This window comes from Aplidium turbinatum, chromosome 1, assembly GCF_918807975.1.
Source record: "Aplidium turbinatum chromosome 1, kaAplTurb1.1, whole genome shotgun sequence".
Lineage (NCBI taxonomy): Eukaryota > Metazoa > Chordata > Ascidiacea > Aplousobranchia > Polyclinidae > Aplidium > Aplidium turbinatum.
Genome location: NC_137472.1, coordinates 57,904,797 through 57,921,823, shown reverse-complemented (window position 1 = coordinate 57,921,823; position 17,027 = coordinate 57,904,797). Strand labels below are relative to the sequence as shown.

At 37.2% G+C, this 17,027-nt stretch overlaps 1 protein-coding gene and 1 non-coding gene across 2 annotated transcripts; both read right to left on the bottom strand.

Moving 5' to 3' along the window:
- Nucleotides 1-2,330: 2,330 nt before the first annotated feature.
- Nucleotides 2,331-10,593, bottom strand: LOC145783962 (fibrinogen C domain-containing protein 1-like). The gene is made up of 6 exons (XM_082595726.1): nt 10,476-10,593; nt 9,900-10,048; nt 7,139-7,235; nt 5,856-5,952; nt 3,813-3,877; nt 2,331-2,706 (listed from the first exon to the last, which is right to left on the bottom strand). The coding sequence occupies exons 1-6, from the start codon at nt 10,567-10,569 to the stop codon at nt 2,468-2,470; spliced, it is 741 nt and encodes a 246-aa protein (XP_082451852.1). The 5' UTR covers nt 10,570-10,593; the 3' UTR covers nt 2,331-2,467.
- Nucleotides 10,594-13,856: 3,263 nt separating this feature from the next.
- Nucleotides 13,857-13,963, bottom strand: LOC145785022 (U6 spliceosomal RNA). Its single transcript, XR_014291102.1, has one exon. It is a non-coding gene; the product is annotated as a U6 spliceosomal RNA (small nuclear RNA).
- Between the last annotated feature and the right edge of the window lie 3,064 nt (nt 13,964-17,027).

Sequence of the window (17,027 nt, the reverse complement as noted above, 5' to 3'; positions counted from 1 at the left end):
AGCAGGAGTAATCTTGGTAGTCCTCACTGCTGCCTATGATACTATGTGGTACCAAGGGCTAACCCTAAGGCTCCTCCGCATGATCCCAGACAAAACGTTAGTGCGATTTCTCGCCAACATTCTGGAAAATCGGACCTTTTTGCTGAAGACGAATGATGGGCAGTGCAGACGGCCCAGCCGCTTAGGAAACGGTCTTCCGCAAGGATCATGCTTATCACCTTTACTATATTTAACATCTACATCAGTGAGTACGTCACACCAGTACGGCTATGCTGATGATCTGGCACTACTCCATTCTAACAAGTACTGGCATGTGGTAGAGGAAGCACTTACAGATGACATGGCCCAAATCACAGACTACCTGAAGCTTTGAATGCTTAAACTGAGCCTGGCAAAGATCACTGTCACACCTTTTCACCTTTGCAACATTGAATCTACGCGCCAATTGTCAGTCTTAACGGAAACCCACTCCCACACAACCCATGCCCCACAGACCTAGGAGTGAATCTCGACCGACAATTAATCTACAAACACCATGCTGAAGCCTTCCATGCTAAGCTATCAGCACGCAACAACTTGCTGAGATGCTTAACTGGAACATCCTGAGGTTCTAGTACATCTGCACTCCGTACAAGTGCTCTTGCTCTTGTTTACAGCACCTCCGAATATGCTTCCCCCACTTGGAGCCGCAGCGCACACACTTCCAAAATTGACACTGCCCTCAACACCACCATGAGAATAATCACTGGTTGCCTGCTTCCAACTCCCACTGACGGTGCTATCCGGCATCGCCCCAGGTACAATGCGTAGGGAAAATCACGTACGCAGTCTAGTTTTACAAGCTATGTCAAGGGACGACCATTGACCACCTCCTCAACTAGATTGTCCTAAATTCGCACCTTCAAAAGCCCCAGGGCTTGAAATCTCGACACCCCTTTTCCCGACATGCTGCAGATATCTGCAAGTCCAACTTCCACATTACCGAAGTTTGGAACAGTGAATGGAGAGAAGTTGCGAAACCAACCCAATTCACAGTCCTTCCCAAAACCAACACCCCACCCAGAGGAGAACTACCTCGGAAGGAATGAGTGAAGCTCAATCGCTTGCTGACTGGGGTGGGCCGTTTCAACAGCAACATGTTTCGATGAGGCCTCACCGACTCACCATCTTGTGAATGTGCTTCAGAATCTCAGACTGCATAACACATTATCTGCCAATGTCCTGTACATCGACCCCAAGACAGGTCTCATGCAAATACACGATACTGTTCTCCAGAGAAATAAATACTTCGCACACTCAGAAAACATTACGTTGGCCATGATCACAGATGAGAGGCAAATAATCCGTGAGCGTGGACTCAAGTAAATTCAGAAAGCTCGATCAAGCCATCGCGAATAAAGAACAATGCGACGATTCTGCATTCCGCCCTTAAAGTTTGATGCCAACGAATACTACGATATGGTTGACTGGCAGGCTCTCAATCTTACCGAGCCTCCTGTAACAAGAAAGATGGGGGACAAAGAACTACGACAGCTAAGGACACTCCAGAACTTTTATTTCCTCGATTTCCGTGTCACACACAGGTGGTGGAAAGGTGCGTCAAGTTGGTGACGGAAGCTTCAGAGGCGGTGTGAGGGGATAATTTGCAAGATGGATTTATACTCTAACGCATTGAATCACGACAAGAAATGCCCAAGTTCGAATCGAAACGTGACTATTTCATCTAAAGCGAGGAAGTTTGATGCATATTATCATGTCCATTGCGTTGCAATAAATCTCTATGCTAACGTCAAATTCAAACACATTTGCATGTATTTTTGCGTTTTTAGTCGATAAGTAATGGCCTGGTTGCAGATCAAAAATTTGTTCGATCGAAATATACTTTTAACACAGTGTTCTACACACCCAATGACAAGTTTTGGCTACCCAAGGTAAGCAAAATGAGGAAAAAAGTTTTACACCCCCCTAAGTTGATCCACCCTAATGTTGAAGGAAATAGTAAATTTTCAAGTGGCTGGTGGCAGATCAAGATGTCGTCAGATTACATTCTAATTTTGCACAACTAGTTTTAGTAGTAATTGGCAAGTTTTCCAACCCCAAGCTAAGCAAAATGAGGGAAAAAGTTTTTCGCCCACCTAAATCGATCCACCGTACAGTGTAGCCTACTGAAGCTTTAAGAACTCGTTGGACTGGAGCAAGAATCTCAACAAATATGATTAATAGCAAGTTTTATATTTAAGCGTGATGTCAATGCAAAATAAGTCTTAGATTCACGAACAAATTATTCGTAGCCAATACACTGTAAATTTACAATTGCAATTTGCGATGGTACAATATGCTAGTATTAGTATGCAGTATCGCGGTATAAAGTAAAAATAAACAAAAACTTACATGCTTGTTATTTCACTGTTTTACATCATAATTATAATAATAACGCACAAAATTGACGATATACATTGTGCAGTTTTTATTTTTTCTTAAGCTTCATCTCAATTCGTTTGAGAGAGTAACGATATCCTTTCCAAGGCTCCCATTCTATTCCGTCAGCATACGACTCATGTGGCCCTCTCAAGTACAATCCATTGGGATTGGCTTTATGACAAGATGCGTACCACCAACCACCTTTGAATCTATTGGAGCAATTTTCGGACGATGTATCCTGATCACGATCCTTGGCACTGAATCGTGCTGAATACAATCCTTGTCCTACAACATACATCAATGATGATGAAAAGATAGACTACTTAAACAAACGTGAGATAGTACCACCATTAGAAAAAAAAGCTAATTGAAATAAAAACAGTTTGGGGAGTTGTGTCCTCGCCAATAAATTGTGCTGATTTCTATGCTGTGACAGAGTAAACGTGGATTCATAGTGGCCCGGCCGCCATCCGACTGGCGTTGCCGCTATTGCTGTTAAACCGGTGCAAGTTGACACACTACGGTGACCGGTTCGATATTCTTGAGATAACACAAGCAGTGTTACCAGTTACCACTTTACCTTACCAGTTACCACTTTACCACTTTACTATAAAATAACTTTTTTTGGAAAAGTACATTATATTTTATAGTGGTATGGTAATTTGGTGTTATCAATCAAAAAAAGGTAAATCTGCTGTTACCAATAATGTAGGTTCAGAAGCAGGCCCTTCCAGGAAGGCAATCCATAACCCGAATCCATTCCATTGCCCAGCAGGAATTAGATTCAGTACCATTTTCAAATAGTCTTTGGTTTTACCCGACAGGGTATCGAACCCATGCGTACCGATTCAGAGGCCATTAACTATTAAGCACCGAGCCGGTTGATGAATGTAAATTTCTTCTCTGCGTTGAAAGAATTTGAGGCCATGACCTCACACTTTCTTGTTCTATTTTTAAGAACTATTACTAAACATAGGGGCCCACTAGTGGATTTCTAGGGGCCCCAAGATAGTGCTTACACGGCCCTGCATTCAGCACCCGATTGCAAGATTTAAGAAAAAGCTTTGTATCTATTAAACGTATTTAAATAAACCATTGTGTGTTGTGATTCTATTTGCTAACATGAGGTGTCTATTCTCAGGCATTTTTTTATTTTAGCGCGTTGTAATTCTTTTTTCATGATTGACAAAGGCTAGATGTAGAACCGAAAACGTTCGAATCTTGTTTGTTGTATTGCTATAAACACCGTGTTGTTACCTAGGTTTGTCAGCTTATGACTCAACAAAGCAACCTATCTACCAATTCCGTTTACTATTTCCTTTTTCTTGACTTGAAACAACTGTGATTGTAACTACTTGAATTTCTATAATGTTTTAGATAACCTTCTTTACCTGCAGTTCCAGTACATCCTCCAAAAGTCATGGTATAATCCGTCCCAGCTCCAACCACAAACTTACTGAAAAGTGAAAATATTATTACCATTTATTTGCTTAAGATATGCAATTGTGCAAACATTTTACACGTCCATGTGGTCAGAAATGGGCGTGATCTTGATCTTCAAGATCACTTTTATTTTGGTTCTTCAAGATCACTTGATTTTAATCTAAGATCAATTCTTTGTGTGATTTTGATCTTGAAAAAAAACAAGTTCATTATCTTTACTTTAAAATTAAAGTTCACTGACTAGATTAAGAAATTTTTAAAACTCGTACTGTACAAAGTAATTAGTGACAACCAGGGCTTTATATATTTGCACCGGTTTATATTTGTACCGTATAGCCTACTATTTTTCGCAGCAGACAAAATAAAAGGTTTCTCTCTCTTTCTCTCTCTTTAGAGTCCGGCAAAAAATATACGACCCCAACACCACGATATATAAGGAAAAGACTATAACATCACACGCCCAGGGCGAAAGAGAAAATTGAATTGAGTCCTGTCTTTGTCATGAGTTACCAAGGGGGGTAGGGGGGACATATACCAGTCCCAGGTATAACCTGTCCCCCTACCCCCCTTGGTAACTCATGACAAAGACAGGACTCAATTCAATTTTCTCTTTCGCCCTGGGCGTGTGATGTTATAGTCGTTACCGATATATAACTGGCCTACTCTGGCTTCAGTGTTGCCATATTTTTAAGGGTGCCAGATTTTTATGTTATTTATTTCACTTAAGTTGTAAACAAAATTAAAACGGCAATTTTCATAAAAACTAACAAGAACCAACACTTCTATTTTCTGGTGAAGTTTTAAAAAGAAATACAGAGAACAAGAAACAAAATTTAAAAAAAGTTATTGCAAAATTATTGTTCATCGTTTCCTATCATTTTTTAACGACTCCGACTCCGGACTACTAACATTAAGCCACTGTTAATGTGATATGTGTCCAACAAAAGTTTATATGAAGTTTCAATCTAATTTGTTCACTGTTGCCATTTTAAAAATTAAAAAGTTTTCTGTGTTGGTCATAACATAACATAACCCCCTGTCAATCGGTTTGCTTTTTAGGATTTCATTTTTCCAGATTGTCTATTTTTTCTTAAAAATTATTTGCATCGATAAAACTCTGGTGCCACCCAAAATTAATGTTTTTTTCTATTTTTTTATGCTGCTTGTAAGCCGATATTAACACTAGGGAAAATCTAGAATCTGATGTTCAAAAGATTCAAAATCTTTTTCAGACACTGCCAATTTGGCATAACGTTTCCTGGTCTTTCGCCTTTGCTTGAGCTGTTGTAGTTCCCTGGTTTAGTACCCAGCACAAACTAGATTAATAATTTCTTTATAAAATAACGAGCCACCTAGTGCTAGTTTTCACTTTTGGAAAAAAAATTCTAAGCGCAATTGAAAGTTTTCCTTTGTGAGGAATAGGCTACAAAGTTTTTTCAAAATTATAAAAGGTATATCACGAGAAAAAAGGTTGAAGAGCACTAGCCTACACCATTCTTATAAGTGTCGAGAATGTGGATTTGAAGAATATTTACTTTAAAAAAATGCTTTTGTTTGCATTGCTTGTTCTCTCTTGTAGATAAAGTTAAACTGATAGGCTACCTTTCAACCTTTTAACCTGTTTCCTTAAATATAATTTATAGTGTAAATATAGTGCATACTGCATACTGGTAAAGAACTATCAAGCATATTTTTATTGATTTCACGTTTGATTTTGCTTGAAAAAATATGTTGTAGTTGATGCGGAGGTCTGGTTGGAGGCAAACCTTTTAACTGTTCAATTCAATCTTGAGTGAATTAACTCCCGATTGGTCATAGGTTACTGTACAGAAAGACTACTTCAAAAGATCCTTTTTTTCCTGTGGTATTGTTTCACAGGTTTTTAAATTTTTCGTTGTTGCAATTGGTTAAGCATCAAAGTTGCTTTTAATCTCTTAGTTATTTTATAAAATAGCATACGAAAACATGTTTAAAACAACTTCTTTTCTTACTCGTAATGAGCATATCTAGTTTCCCCTTCAAAATCCTCCATATCTACTCTCATTTTGTATTCTCCATCTTTAGTCAATTTGTGGAGGACATCCAAGCCTAAAGGAAGAAAATATATGTAGAGACAATCATGGTGTCGAAAATATGATTTCATTCATTGTGATAAATAAAATTATGTAGTCATAGCAACCTTGTAAAAACCAACTTGCCTTGAGTTTGGTTTTTTACTGTAATTTTTGTATTTACAGTATTTGATTTAGAATTAGACAATAAGTGCTATTAATACAACAAAAAGTGATCAATGCCAAGCAAAAGCCCAGCAGAGCAAACTAATCACTTACTATTTTCTAATAGCCTCTATACCAGGGCTTCCCGATTGGGGTGCTCGCACCCCCTGGGTGCGAGTAGCTGTTGCTGGGGATGCGATGATCCATCGAGGATGAAGAGCTTTATTTAGGGAATTTTTTTAACAAGAGAAGTGGTGATTACCTCTCAGAGCATTTTATGTTGGCCTATACAGCGCAATGAACAACAACTAGCAAATACCATCCGACAAGTTACTGATAATAAGTTTGTTGTTGATAATAGGCATTGTCTCCCTTGTTTTGACAATTAGCTTGTAGTAAGTAAATAGCGTTTTGTGGCCAGCGTTTGGCATTTTTTTCTCAGAACCTCTACGGTTCAAAACAGGGTTGCGAGATTGGTTTTATCAATCCCGTGGGGTGTGAAAAACAAATTGGGAAGCGCTGCTCTAGAGCCTGTTTTATCCTGAGAGTACTGGAAATCATAAGAAAGTCCTTATTCAAAAAGAATCTACTCTCGCTGTAGGCTATCTAACTGGAAATGAACTAGGCTACAGGGACTAGTCTACTTTTAAATTACACAATACTCCAACTTTAAAAAGTTTTGTGGTTTATTACAAGTTGAGCATTATGATTTAGAATTACTTAGAGTTTAGACTGATAAACTTCACCACTATCACGAGGTTAGCTGAGTATTATTAGGTTCGCTACTAAATTCTCTACTTGGCTACTGTAATTGAATTGTTGGCTAACCATATTGAGTTGATTACTGAAAAATTGTTTCTTTATTTTTTTTTGAAAGTGGTTTAAAAATTTTGTTGCAAATACAATACTAAAGCTAAAAAATTTGCAAAAGGTCAAGAAAAAGAAATAAATCAGGCAGCATTTCCTAGTGGAGATGGTATAGGGCCTACTTATTATCGTAATATAAACCGAGCATTTACAGCTGTATTATGTTAGCAGTTATATGACAAATTTCTCACCTAACCAGAATTCTCCTTCTAATCGACCAAAGCCTGTGACGTAATCGGCAAAGTTCCGATAAAAATTTTCTGAACCATCTACTCTCCTCTGGAAAACCTGAAAATTATTTTTACATTAAATTGTACAGAGTACTGTACCTGTAGCTTAAGTATTTTTAATAGGCCTACCAGCCGTATGATTGTTTAAAAAAGCTGCTTTATAAATCACTTAGTCTAACCATTAACTCCAGGCCGTGTTAACTCTCCCACCTTCCAGGAATCTCCTCCGTCCGAGAGGCCACATCTGTTTAGGGCCTCACCTGTTTATAGTTGGCCTAGTGTTTTTCGATCACTCGAAATTAGTCTCGCTTTCTTGGAAAATTCATTTAATTGTTGGTAGAAGTTAGTCCCTAATAGAGTGTTCCAACATTAAACTTTATGAAATGGCGACAATGTTATTGGATATCGACAGTCAATAGCGTTAACAAGGTGCTCCAGGGTGGGCTATACTCAGTATACTGTTGGACCAAAGACAATTTTGCGGGTCCACATTTTCACGCAACCGAAAGGAAACTTCACAACGCTGCATTTTTTTGGAGCAACTTAAATTGGTAGTTAGAAATAGTAGCCTACTTTTGTATCCATGTCAGCGTCTTAATTTTTCTAAAGATAAACATTGTATCACTCTCTTTTTCCTTGTCTTGTTGTTTGTCGTGTAATTTACCTTGTATGCTACAATAGAAACTCCTGCCTCGTTCCACGCATATTGCCTTTGGCCAACGCAACTGTTCAGTTGGCACTCTCACTCTGTTTACTTGCTTGTAGTGTTGAGGTGCGGTTCAGATTGATAATCTTATTTGTCTGATATACTGCTTAATTCATTTGTTTATATTTGTTTAGATGTTCCATTTAGTTTGTTAAAGCTAATATAAGCTTGCGTAATAAAGTATGTATTAGTTCACGACATTGTTCAAAAGTGCTGCAATTGCAAATTTTGAAGCCTGCTTTATTATTATCAGGTCCGTAATATCCTCTGCAAAGAAACGTATTGACAGCACCTGGCTGAAATCAATTAAAATTATAGACGGATAATAACTGTTTGATGGAGAAGATGAAACCACTATAGAGGGTATAGTCTTGTTTCTGAAGAATAAACTCAAGATTAACTTTTACTGCAGTTAGTTGATCAGGCGATAAAAACTTTAAAATGTCGCTTTTACAAAGAACAGACTGTGACAAACGTTTTCTTTTTTTCTAGTAGACAAGTTTTCTTTTTTTCTATATATTAATAAAATATTTTGGAAGATAAAAACTTCATATGGTACAATACCTGCCAACCGATATGAGAAAATTTCCAAGAAATTGAGAAAGTTAAGTCTGGTCTGGTTATTGTACGGCACTTCCTCATTAAGTTGCCCTCACAATACAAATGCAACATTATGTAGGCTACTGTACATTCAGTATCGACCAAGATGTAGCTATTTTTAAACGTTTTTTCAATGTGTTTCGTCATCAATGTGTCAATTGGGGAGCCTTGTTTCAGCTGTTTTTCATAAATGAATAATCTACACATTACTTTAAATGAGTTTAGCAATCAAGGTTGGCAACAGAGTTGTAAGTGTTGCATCGAAAAGTCGCAATTTTCGTGACTCGTAAATTGATTATTACAACCAAAAAAATTGTATTTCAAAAAGCATCAACATTTTTTTCTTTATTCCTTGTAATGTATGTGTTGAGCAATAAGCAATAAGGATCCTTCAACTGTCATTGCGTTTGTTCAAAAGTGCGTTTAAAAATATTCTGTCGTTTTGTTGTTTTTCCTTATTTTTCCTCTCAATGTGGGAACTGTCTTGCAGCTTACAGTCTTCAATTGTTATTTTAGTAGCTACTAATTTTATATCTAAACACCAAATAAACGAACACTTGCAATAACATAGGATTTATCATAGTGATGTGATGCCATTAGTGATGTCATAGAATTTAGAAAAAGATAAAAATGAAAAAAAGGAAAAGCGTTTTGTAAATATATTGTGGCTTAGTTTGCCAAATGTGGCCACACTAAACCCAAATTTAAAAGCGGCCAAACTGAAAAATACAACTTAACACTCATTGGCAAAGCCCTCAATATCACAGCAAATCTGACAGCATTTGGTACGATTCCATATAGCCCCATAAGTTCCGAATGTATGAGTTTTAAAAATATTGGGTCATGATTTAGCTGTCAACGTGTTTTTGGTAAGAGTAAAAAATTTTCAACTGCCGCTACACAAAAGTCAGCCAAAATTGTTTGTTTGAAATTTAAAGCTCTAAGCTGAATCTTGAAGATTGCATACGTTTGGCTTTGATTGGTTTGGTTTTGAATCTTTTTCCTCGGACTGACAAAGCCTTGATCGGTTATTCCTGGTAGTTTCGCATACTTGTAGAGGCTCTTGACGCAGGGCCGGTTACCGAGATTGACAGAGTGAAGTTTTCCTATTGTTGAAGTGTTGTTTCCGGGAAATTATTCCATTCACTAGATGCCGCTGAATGGAGAGTAGTCCTGAAATACGTTGCTCAAGCGCACACTCCGAGAGTCGAACCAGCGCCGCATGATCTTGAGCCGGGCGCGAAACCACTGAGCTAACGGGGCAGACTGCGTATTGCCACTGTGTAGAACTCTTTCACGCTGTGCAGTAGCTAAGCTGGCTTTTCATCTTTTGCACATAAGGTGCTAGCTAAGATAAAATCTCAGAGCTTTTAAAAGACTTATAACTTCTCAGCAAAAGTAAAGAAAATTGTTTACCGTCCATCCACCACCATCGGTTTCCATGTCACAGTAAACCCTTAAACTGGTCAAATTAAAATCTTGATATGGATAGATGGTATAGATCCCGCTCTCGTTGATTCCATCACCAGAGGGATAGTCTGAGCATGATTGTAGAAACAATGCACCTGCAGAAGTTTGCATAATCCAATAAATGACATCAAATAGTAACTTATGCATCATGTGACCGGCTAACTTTACATTTTAGGTGTTGAGGATATTTTGAGTTACAAAATTGCAATTGCCTTTTCGCTATTTGCTCCAGCCATGCAAAACTAAACTAACGAATTATTTTGACGTGACAAAAGTCTGGTAAACTTGAAGATAATAAGCAGAGAAATTTGTCTTGTTTTTTGCAAACAGACTTTCACAAGTAAGAAGTTTAGACATTGGCGCAATAATAACAGTGAGTAGAGCAAGAAACAATGAATTTACATTTGTGAACTATTTGATCATATTAATGAATAAAAATGACTGAAATATCACAACTATTTGAGCAACCAACAGTTGTGTTAATTTCATGACGACGTACGTAGGCTATTATAAATGACGTACGTTTTAACTCTTCCACATCATGACAAGTACACTTCGCTGGATCTCCTTTTGGTCCAATAGACCCCCGATCACCTTTAGATCCTTTCAATCCCATCGCTCCTTTCTTACGAAGGATTCCTTGGATCGTGGTGGGAGACTGATTGGGGGTCATTGTTGGTGAATTATTTCCGTCTCCATCACATTGGAGGCTACAAGTTCCTAAGTCGATCTGAGCCTGACAGCCCAAAGTCAACATCACAAGGATAAGAATAATTGCAAACGTCATCATTTCTTTGCAAAAAGGTGATAAAAAACAAAAAATAATCTAAAAATCATAAACAATTTTTGGAAACGTTTTCATGTAATAAGAATGCATTTATTCAAAAAATCATTTTAACAAAAGTCTAAAATTGGTTGTTGTCAACCAACAAAAATAATACTTTTTTACATTTTCTGGTATGATATGTCAACCATTAAAAACCAACTAGCCAAGGACGGAGAAAGACCATGTAACAGAAGCAGTTGCTGAACAGCACCATTAAAGTTGCGAGCCCACAAAACGGCGCAAAACCTGCCGGAACCGCCTTTGGACTAATGGTAACCTGTACCCTACTTTAAAACCACGGTACACTTTCTTGTTATAAAACAATCTAACTACCACAAAGTGTTGCTGGCAACAGTAGATCAGGGGAGGGGTTGCCATATGTCCTCTCCCTCATAAACTAACAAAAATGAAAAACTACCACAAAGTATAGAAAAGTGTATAAAATTTCAAACTACCCCACCAACTACCATAAACAATCACGAGAGGGCAACGAAAGTCACTTCAGCAAATAAACTTTGCGTTTCTGCAATAAAGAGAGGTTTGGGAAACCACTGTTTCAGAGTTTTCGAATTTGTATGTTGCGTAAAAATAATGAAAGCACTTACAAAAGCTTGTGTTCATTGCATTGTAATGACATTGTACAAAATAGCAAGAACACAAAGCACAACTTTGGTAACGAACTTTACATGAAACATAGATACGTATATGATGTATGTAAAGTCTGCCTCAGTTGAAACTCTACTAATAAGCCTACCGCGTAAAGACTATTAAAAAACTTTTGTTTAATTGTTCAAATGTTTCAGTTGTAATCATAGCCTAAATGGTTTCAAATTTAACTTCATTGTTGTAATAATAGGCCTACTTTTAACTCAACTTCAACAGAAGTTTAGATTTGGTAATTATGATGGGATAGAATAATAGCCTTGTAAATATTATTGGGCCTCAAAAAGCGAACAAAACGATGTAATAAATATCAATGTTCTGTGGTCAAGCTCTCCGACTCCTTACTAAAATATTTCTTTCCTTGAGCCTTAATTTATAATTTATTCTCTCTCAGAATTTTTGCTAACTTTATTGCCCTGCAAAATTTTTTTTTCGGATCCGTTATTAGTTCAACATTTCATTTCATTGTCACTTCACTTCACTCTTTCATTTTCATCTCATCAGCATTTCATTTTGGTGATCAACAATTTCATTATCAAACACGACTGAGTTCCTCTTTAGGGAGCTTAATTAGACTGCATCTTGTAAAAGCTATGTTTATTAAAACCAGCCTACAAAAATTTATAAGCTCAAACAAAAATCAATTATTTTGAGCAGTGTTGATCAATCATCGCGGTTCAGTCAATAATGCAGTTCCGTTTTTTTTTGTAAGTGAAACTGTTCATTGACAAAACAAGATGATCATTGATCAGCTATTAAGGAACACTAGTTTGGCCTTTGTCGATCTGAAACTTCCCCTGTCAAAGTTGATATTGGTAAGACACGTGAACAGAGTAGACAATATTTCAATGAATCAATGTCACCACAAGAGTGAATCGTGAATATTTTTCAAGAATAAGAATTATTTATAAATTTGATTTTGTGATTGCTTAAAATCCCTGCTTAAAGTCCCTGCTTAAAGTCCCTTGCTTAAAGTACCCGACTTTCAGCGCAACTACACTTGCATGCTAATGAGTGAAGCAAGTCTTTTTGCTTCTACCTTTGATCTGTAATTTCCCAAATGCTTGGCTGCATGTCAACAACATGAAAAGTGTGTAAATGAAATAAGAAAACACAAAAAAACAAAGTTTAAAAACCGTAAACGGACCTTTTAACTTTTACTTTAACCATTTTAATAGAGTAGGAGTAACTTATTGTTATAGCTTTGAAATTATTTTATTATCTATTCATAACTGCTGAGTAATTAAGCACAAACTTCATCTCAATATTTTTTAATTTAAGTGCAAACTTTAAACTTGATGTTTAATTGATATTCACAAGACAACCTTAAGATGCCAATCTTGGTAACCGGCCCTGTGTCAAGAGCCTCTACAAGTATGCAAAACTACCAGGAATAACCTATCAAGGCTTTGTCAGTCCGATGATAAAACATTATTTGGGTCTTTCTTTACCTCTTTTCGAATCTCTTGGAGTCCACTTTGTGGTTACTTTGGTCATTCTTACTTCATGTCCCTCCCATTTCTACTTCTTTAAATCAGGATAAACTGATAAATGTATTAATCTTAGAATATTAACAATATAACGTCTCAAAAAGAATGTTTGATGTAAACCAAGATAAAAACATGAATTGTATCAAGTCAGCAGTGGTAAAAGAAATATATCCCGCTTGATCTTCATACAAGCCTATTATCGAAAGGTTCTGAAAAACGTGACAACGATAAAGAGTGAAAATGCCAACAAAACGTCAAGAAAAGTAATAATCCTGACTTGGCTTTTCACAAGAACCACAGAAAAATAACCACTAATGGAATCACCCACGCTTGCAAAGTCAATAGTCAACCCTTTGAAAATAAACAGAATAGCCTACAGCCCTACGGGTTCAAGCACCAGGTTAGAACAGGGGTCACCAAATGGCGGGCCGCGGCCCGCGGAAGGTATCAGTGTACAAGTATAACCAAAAATACTTTTCTTTGAGGAGTTAAAGAGCACGAAGGCAAAAAATACTTTCCGGGAAGCGTATTTTCGCTTTGCATACGATTCCACCGACCGACCAATCAGATTATAGTTCTATAGGTGGGGGTTACTTAAAGCTATTCCAATACGATGTCCAGCCACAGTGTAACAGTGGTTGACTAAAACGTCTGTTTTCGAATTTCGAAAATGTCTGTGAGCATAGGGTTGCTTATTGTAAGTTTGCAAATGTCATGTAAACACTAGTGTGCGTTTCACCGTTATTATGTTTCACGACCAGTGTTCTCTTTATGCAAGTTTTTGTTGGAAAAATAGTTCGGTGTGCCAACTCAATTTATAATAAATTGGCAAAATATTATATATAAATTTAAAGACTTTTTCTGATTGTATTATGAAAATATTTAGCTTAGTACTGCAAAATGCTTTTTTTTTTTTTTTTTTAAAGAAGTATGGAACGCTTCACGATTTCGCGTGTCATCCTTGCGCAGGGGCCATGCTAATCTTCTCTGTATCGTTCCAATTTTAGTATATGTACTGCCGAAGCAAGTTCTACAAAATGTTGTTAATCAACAAATTCTTGCCACGCTGATAAGCATCGCAAGTGTCAGTTGTATACAACAAAAGAAAGACGGTTTTATAGACTCTCACAAAAAGGATGAAAAACCAACTCATTGCTTGGGAAGACTGTTCATGAATTACGATAGAATTACGATTTTTGGGTGATTTCTACAAGAATTTGTTTCATGGTGCCTGATTTCTTTTTCCCTGTTATTGGAGCCTATTTTTCGCTGATATGTTTGTAGGTCACTATTGTTGCCTGTATTGCGATGTGTCAAACATTTCCTTGTTTACTAAAATTGTTAATTGCAAGATATCTTTGGTGAAGCGAAGTGACAACACCACTCTTGCTTGGAGATGAATATTCTGATGAAACCGCTCGCCTCGCTATAAGTGCGCAAAAAAAGTGGCCTGGTTTATTAGGCATTGTTAAAAAAAAGTCAAAAGTGTTGTAAAAGGAGCTTGGCCTGGCAGTAGCGTTGTTCGATTAATTTTGTTGCTGCGGTATTCTAACATAAATATGAACAACATGTAACGCTGGATACTGGGTACAAAATGCGTTCTTTTTTAGCATAAGAGTCAACCTACCTAACATTTTATTAGTGCGGCCCGCCACAGCTCTCCTTAGTGCCAAAGTGGCCCGCATGCAAAAAAGTTTGGTGACCCCTGGGTTAGAACATTACTGAGTGCGCTTAAGAAGACTAGTCTAACACTCCTTTACTTAACACAGCAGCATATTACACACATTTTAGCTTCCGGAAATTTTAAAAGAATTCATACCTTTAAATGTACGATTTTTTTTCTCAGTCGCTGTGACCTATCCAGTTGAGGACTACAATATCTTTCATTTTGATGTTATTGTAGTACATTTATTTACAAAGCAATTATTGATTGCAATAGATTTGCTATACCTAGTCGAAACAGATTTTTTGAAAAGGGGCTATTAAAAACAAAAACAGTTGGTTACAATAATAAGCAAGTAAATGATTACGTTGGTTCCATTACAAAAGGCAATTGAATTACTTGTTGGTAAAGTTGATGGCAAACTTGTTGGTTGCGGTTGCTTTGTGCAAACTAGAATCCGTTGAAGGGCGCTAGATACCTTTGAAAGCATCGATGCAGCGACTCGGATGAAAAATTACAGAGATTCGCTATTTTTTGCAGGTAAACGCTCGCGGTTTGGCTTTTTTACTAAGCAGTAGTAGTAGTACTAGTACGGAAATGTCAAATAAAGAATTGGCAACATTAAAATGCGATGTCTCAATTCGAGTTCTCGATGTTGTGGTGTAATCGGCAAATGAAAGAGCAACATTCTATTCAGAGAAAACAATCAGATTATACATGCAAAGATTAACAAGCTACTTTTTTTTCGTGTTTTTTTTTTGGCGGGGTGCTTGTGGCCGTGCTAGTTACAGAAATGTAACCGTACAACAACTACATGAACAACTATTCAGGCACAATTTAAACCTTTTAAGGTTTTTGCCGCCATTTCTCGTTCGTTGACGTTCTGGTATATCGATTTTTGTAGCTAGTAAGCCTATTATCTTTTTCGTTCCAGACATGTTTGTGACGAACAATAAAATGATATGACACACCAAAAGCAGCTGGAAACGTGTATTGGAGAAGTGTCAATTTCGCTCACCCAAACCATCGTTTTAAGCCTCCACAAGTATACGAGCCGGATTGGATTAGACTTTCAAAGAGACTTATTCAAGGCCAAATCAAAAGTATAAATTTTATAAATCAATTTATGCTTCAAACAAACAAATTTAAGAATACCAAAAAAAGCGTTCCGAGAAAACTAGACCTTCAAACAATCCCCTTTGACTATGGTAGTCGGACCACTTGGCGTGTGACAACTCAGCAGGTGCTTTAACTCAGCAAGTACATTTCAGCTACTGCCCAAGTCAGCAAATGAAACTTTCATCTAATATCAGACTTGCTTGGACATCGCTTGCTAAACTAAAATTTCAGCCACTTGCTGAAATGTTACTAGCTCAGTTGTCACTTGCTCAACCGCAATGACTATAGGCCACTTGAGTGTGATTGATTGAAGAAATCTTCATCCGGGTGGGAAAGCTTCTTTGAGAGCTTAATTCTTGCAGTGTCGCATGCTCGCAGAAGCTTTGAACCACTGATGCAGGCCCGGTTATCGAGAGTAACAGAGTGGTTACTAATTGTTGAAGTGTTGTTGTCTGTGAATTGGTTCATGCATGAGATGCCGCTGAATGGAGAGCTGTCCTTGTAATGCGTTTCTCAAGCGCACACCCCAAGAGTCGAACCTGCGCCGTTGGATCTATAAGTGTTTTGTGTAAAAAGTCAAGCACTTATCCGAATGGTCTTTCTTAGTGGATTTGATTGTGCTTGATCGTTTTATTTAACTTTTAGAAGGAATCTGATTCTCACCAAAAACAGAATTTTTAGTTTAAATGAAGCCAATATAACAACTAGAAACTTAGTTTGCCTAGCATTGAAAGTTAAAGATAAACTAAACAAAAAAACACAGGTATGAAAACAATTTTTTTTTGAAGTTGATTTAGGTTTGTAGTAGCCCACTTTTTTTGAAGGCAGTTGCAGTATTTGTACTAACATAAACTAAACAAAAAAACACAGGTATGAAAACAATTTTTTTTTAAGTTGATTTAGGTTTGTAGTAGCCCACTTTTTTTGAAGGCAGTTGCAGTATTTGTACTAACATAAACTAAACAAGGGTCAAAAAAACTGTGGCGCTCTTTTTAAACCACGTTCGGCGTCCATCTAACGTCGTAAATCTATGAATCCATGGGCGGATACAGCAAGTAGGATTAGGGGAGAGAAATTTCAACAAAACACAATGATGTGTATGGGTCTACAGTTATTCCAACCTTACAAATACACAATAAATAAAGTCACTTTTTTGTGTTTTAAGGGATAGTGATCGCTCCAATCATCTCTACCCCTAGATCCGCTGCTACACCAACCCAATCGCGACATATGTTCTCCCAGTTATGTAAGGATGTATACGTTTCCTTTGTTGGTGTAAAAGAAGGATAGCTAAATTCGTGCTTCATATGGTA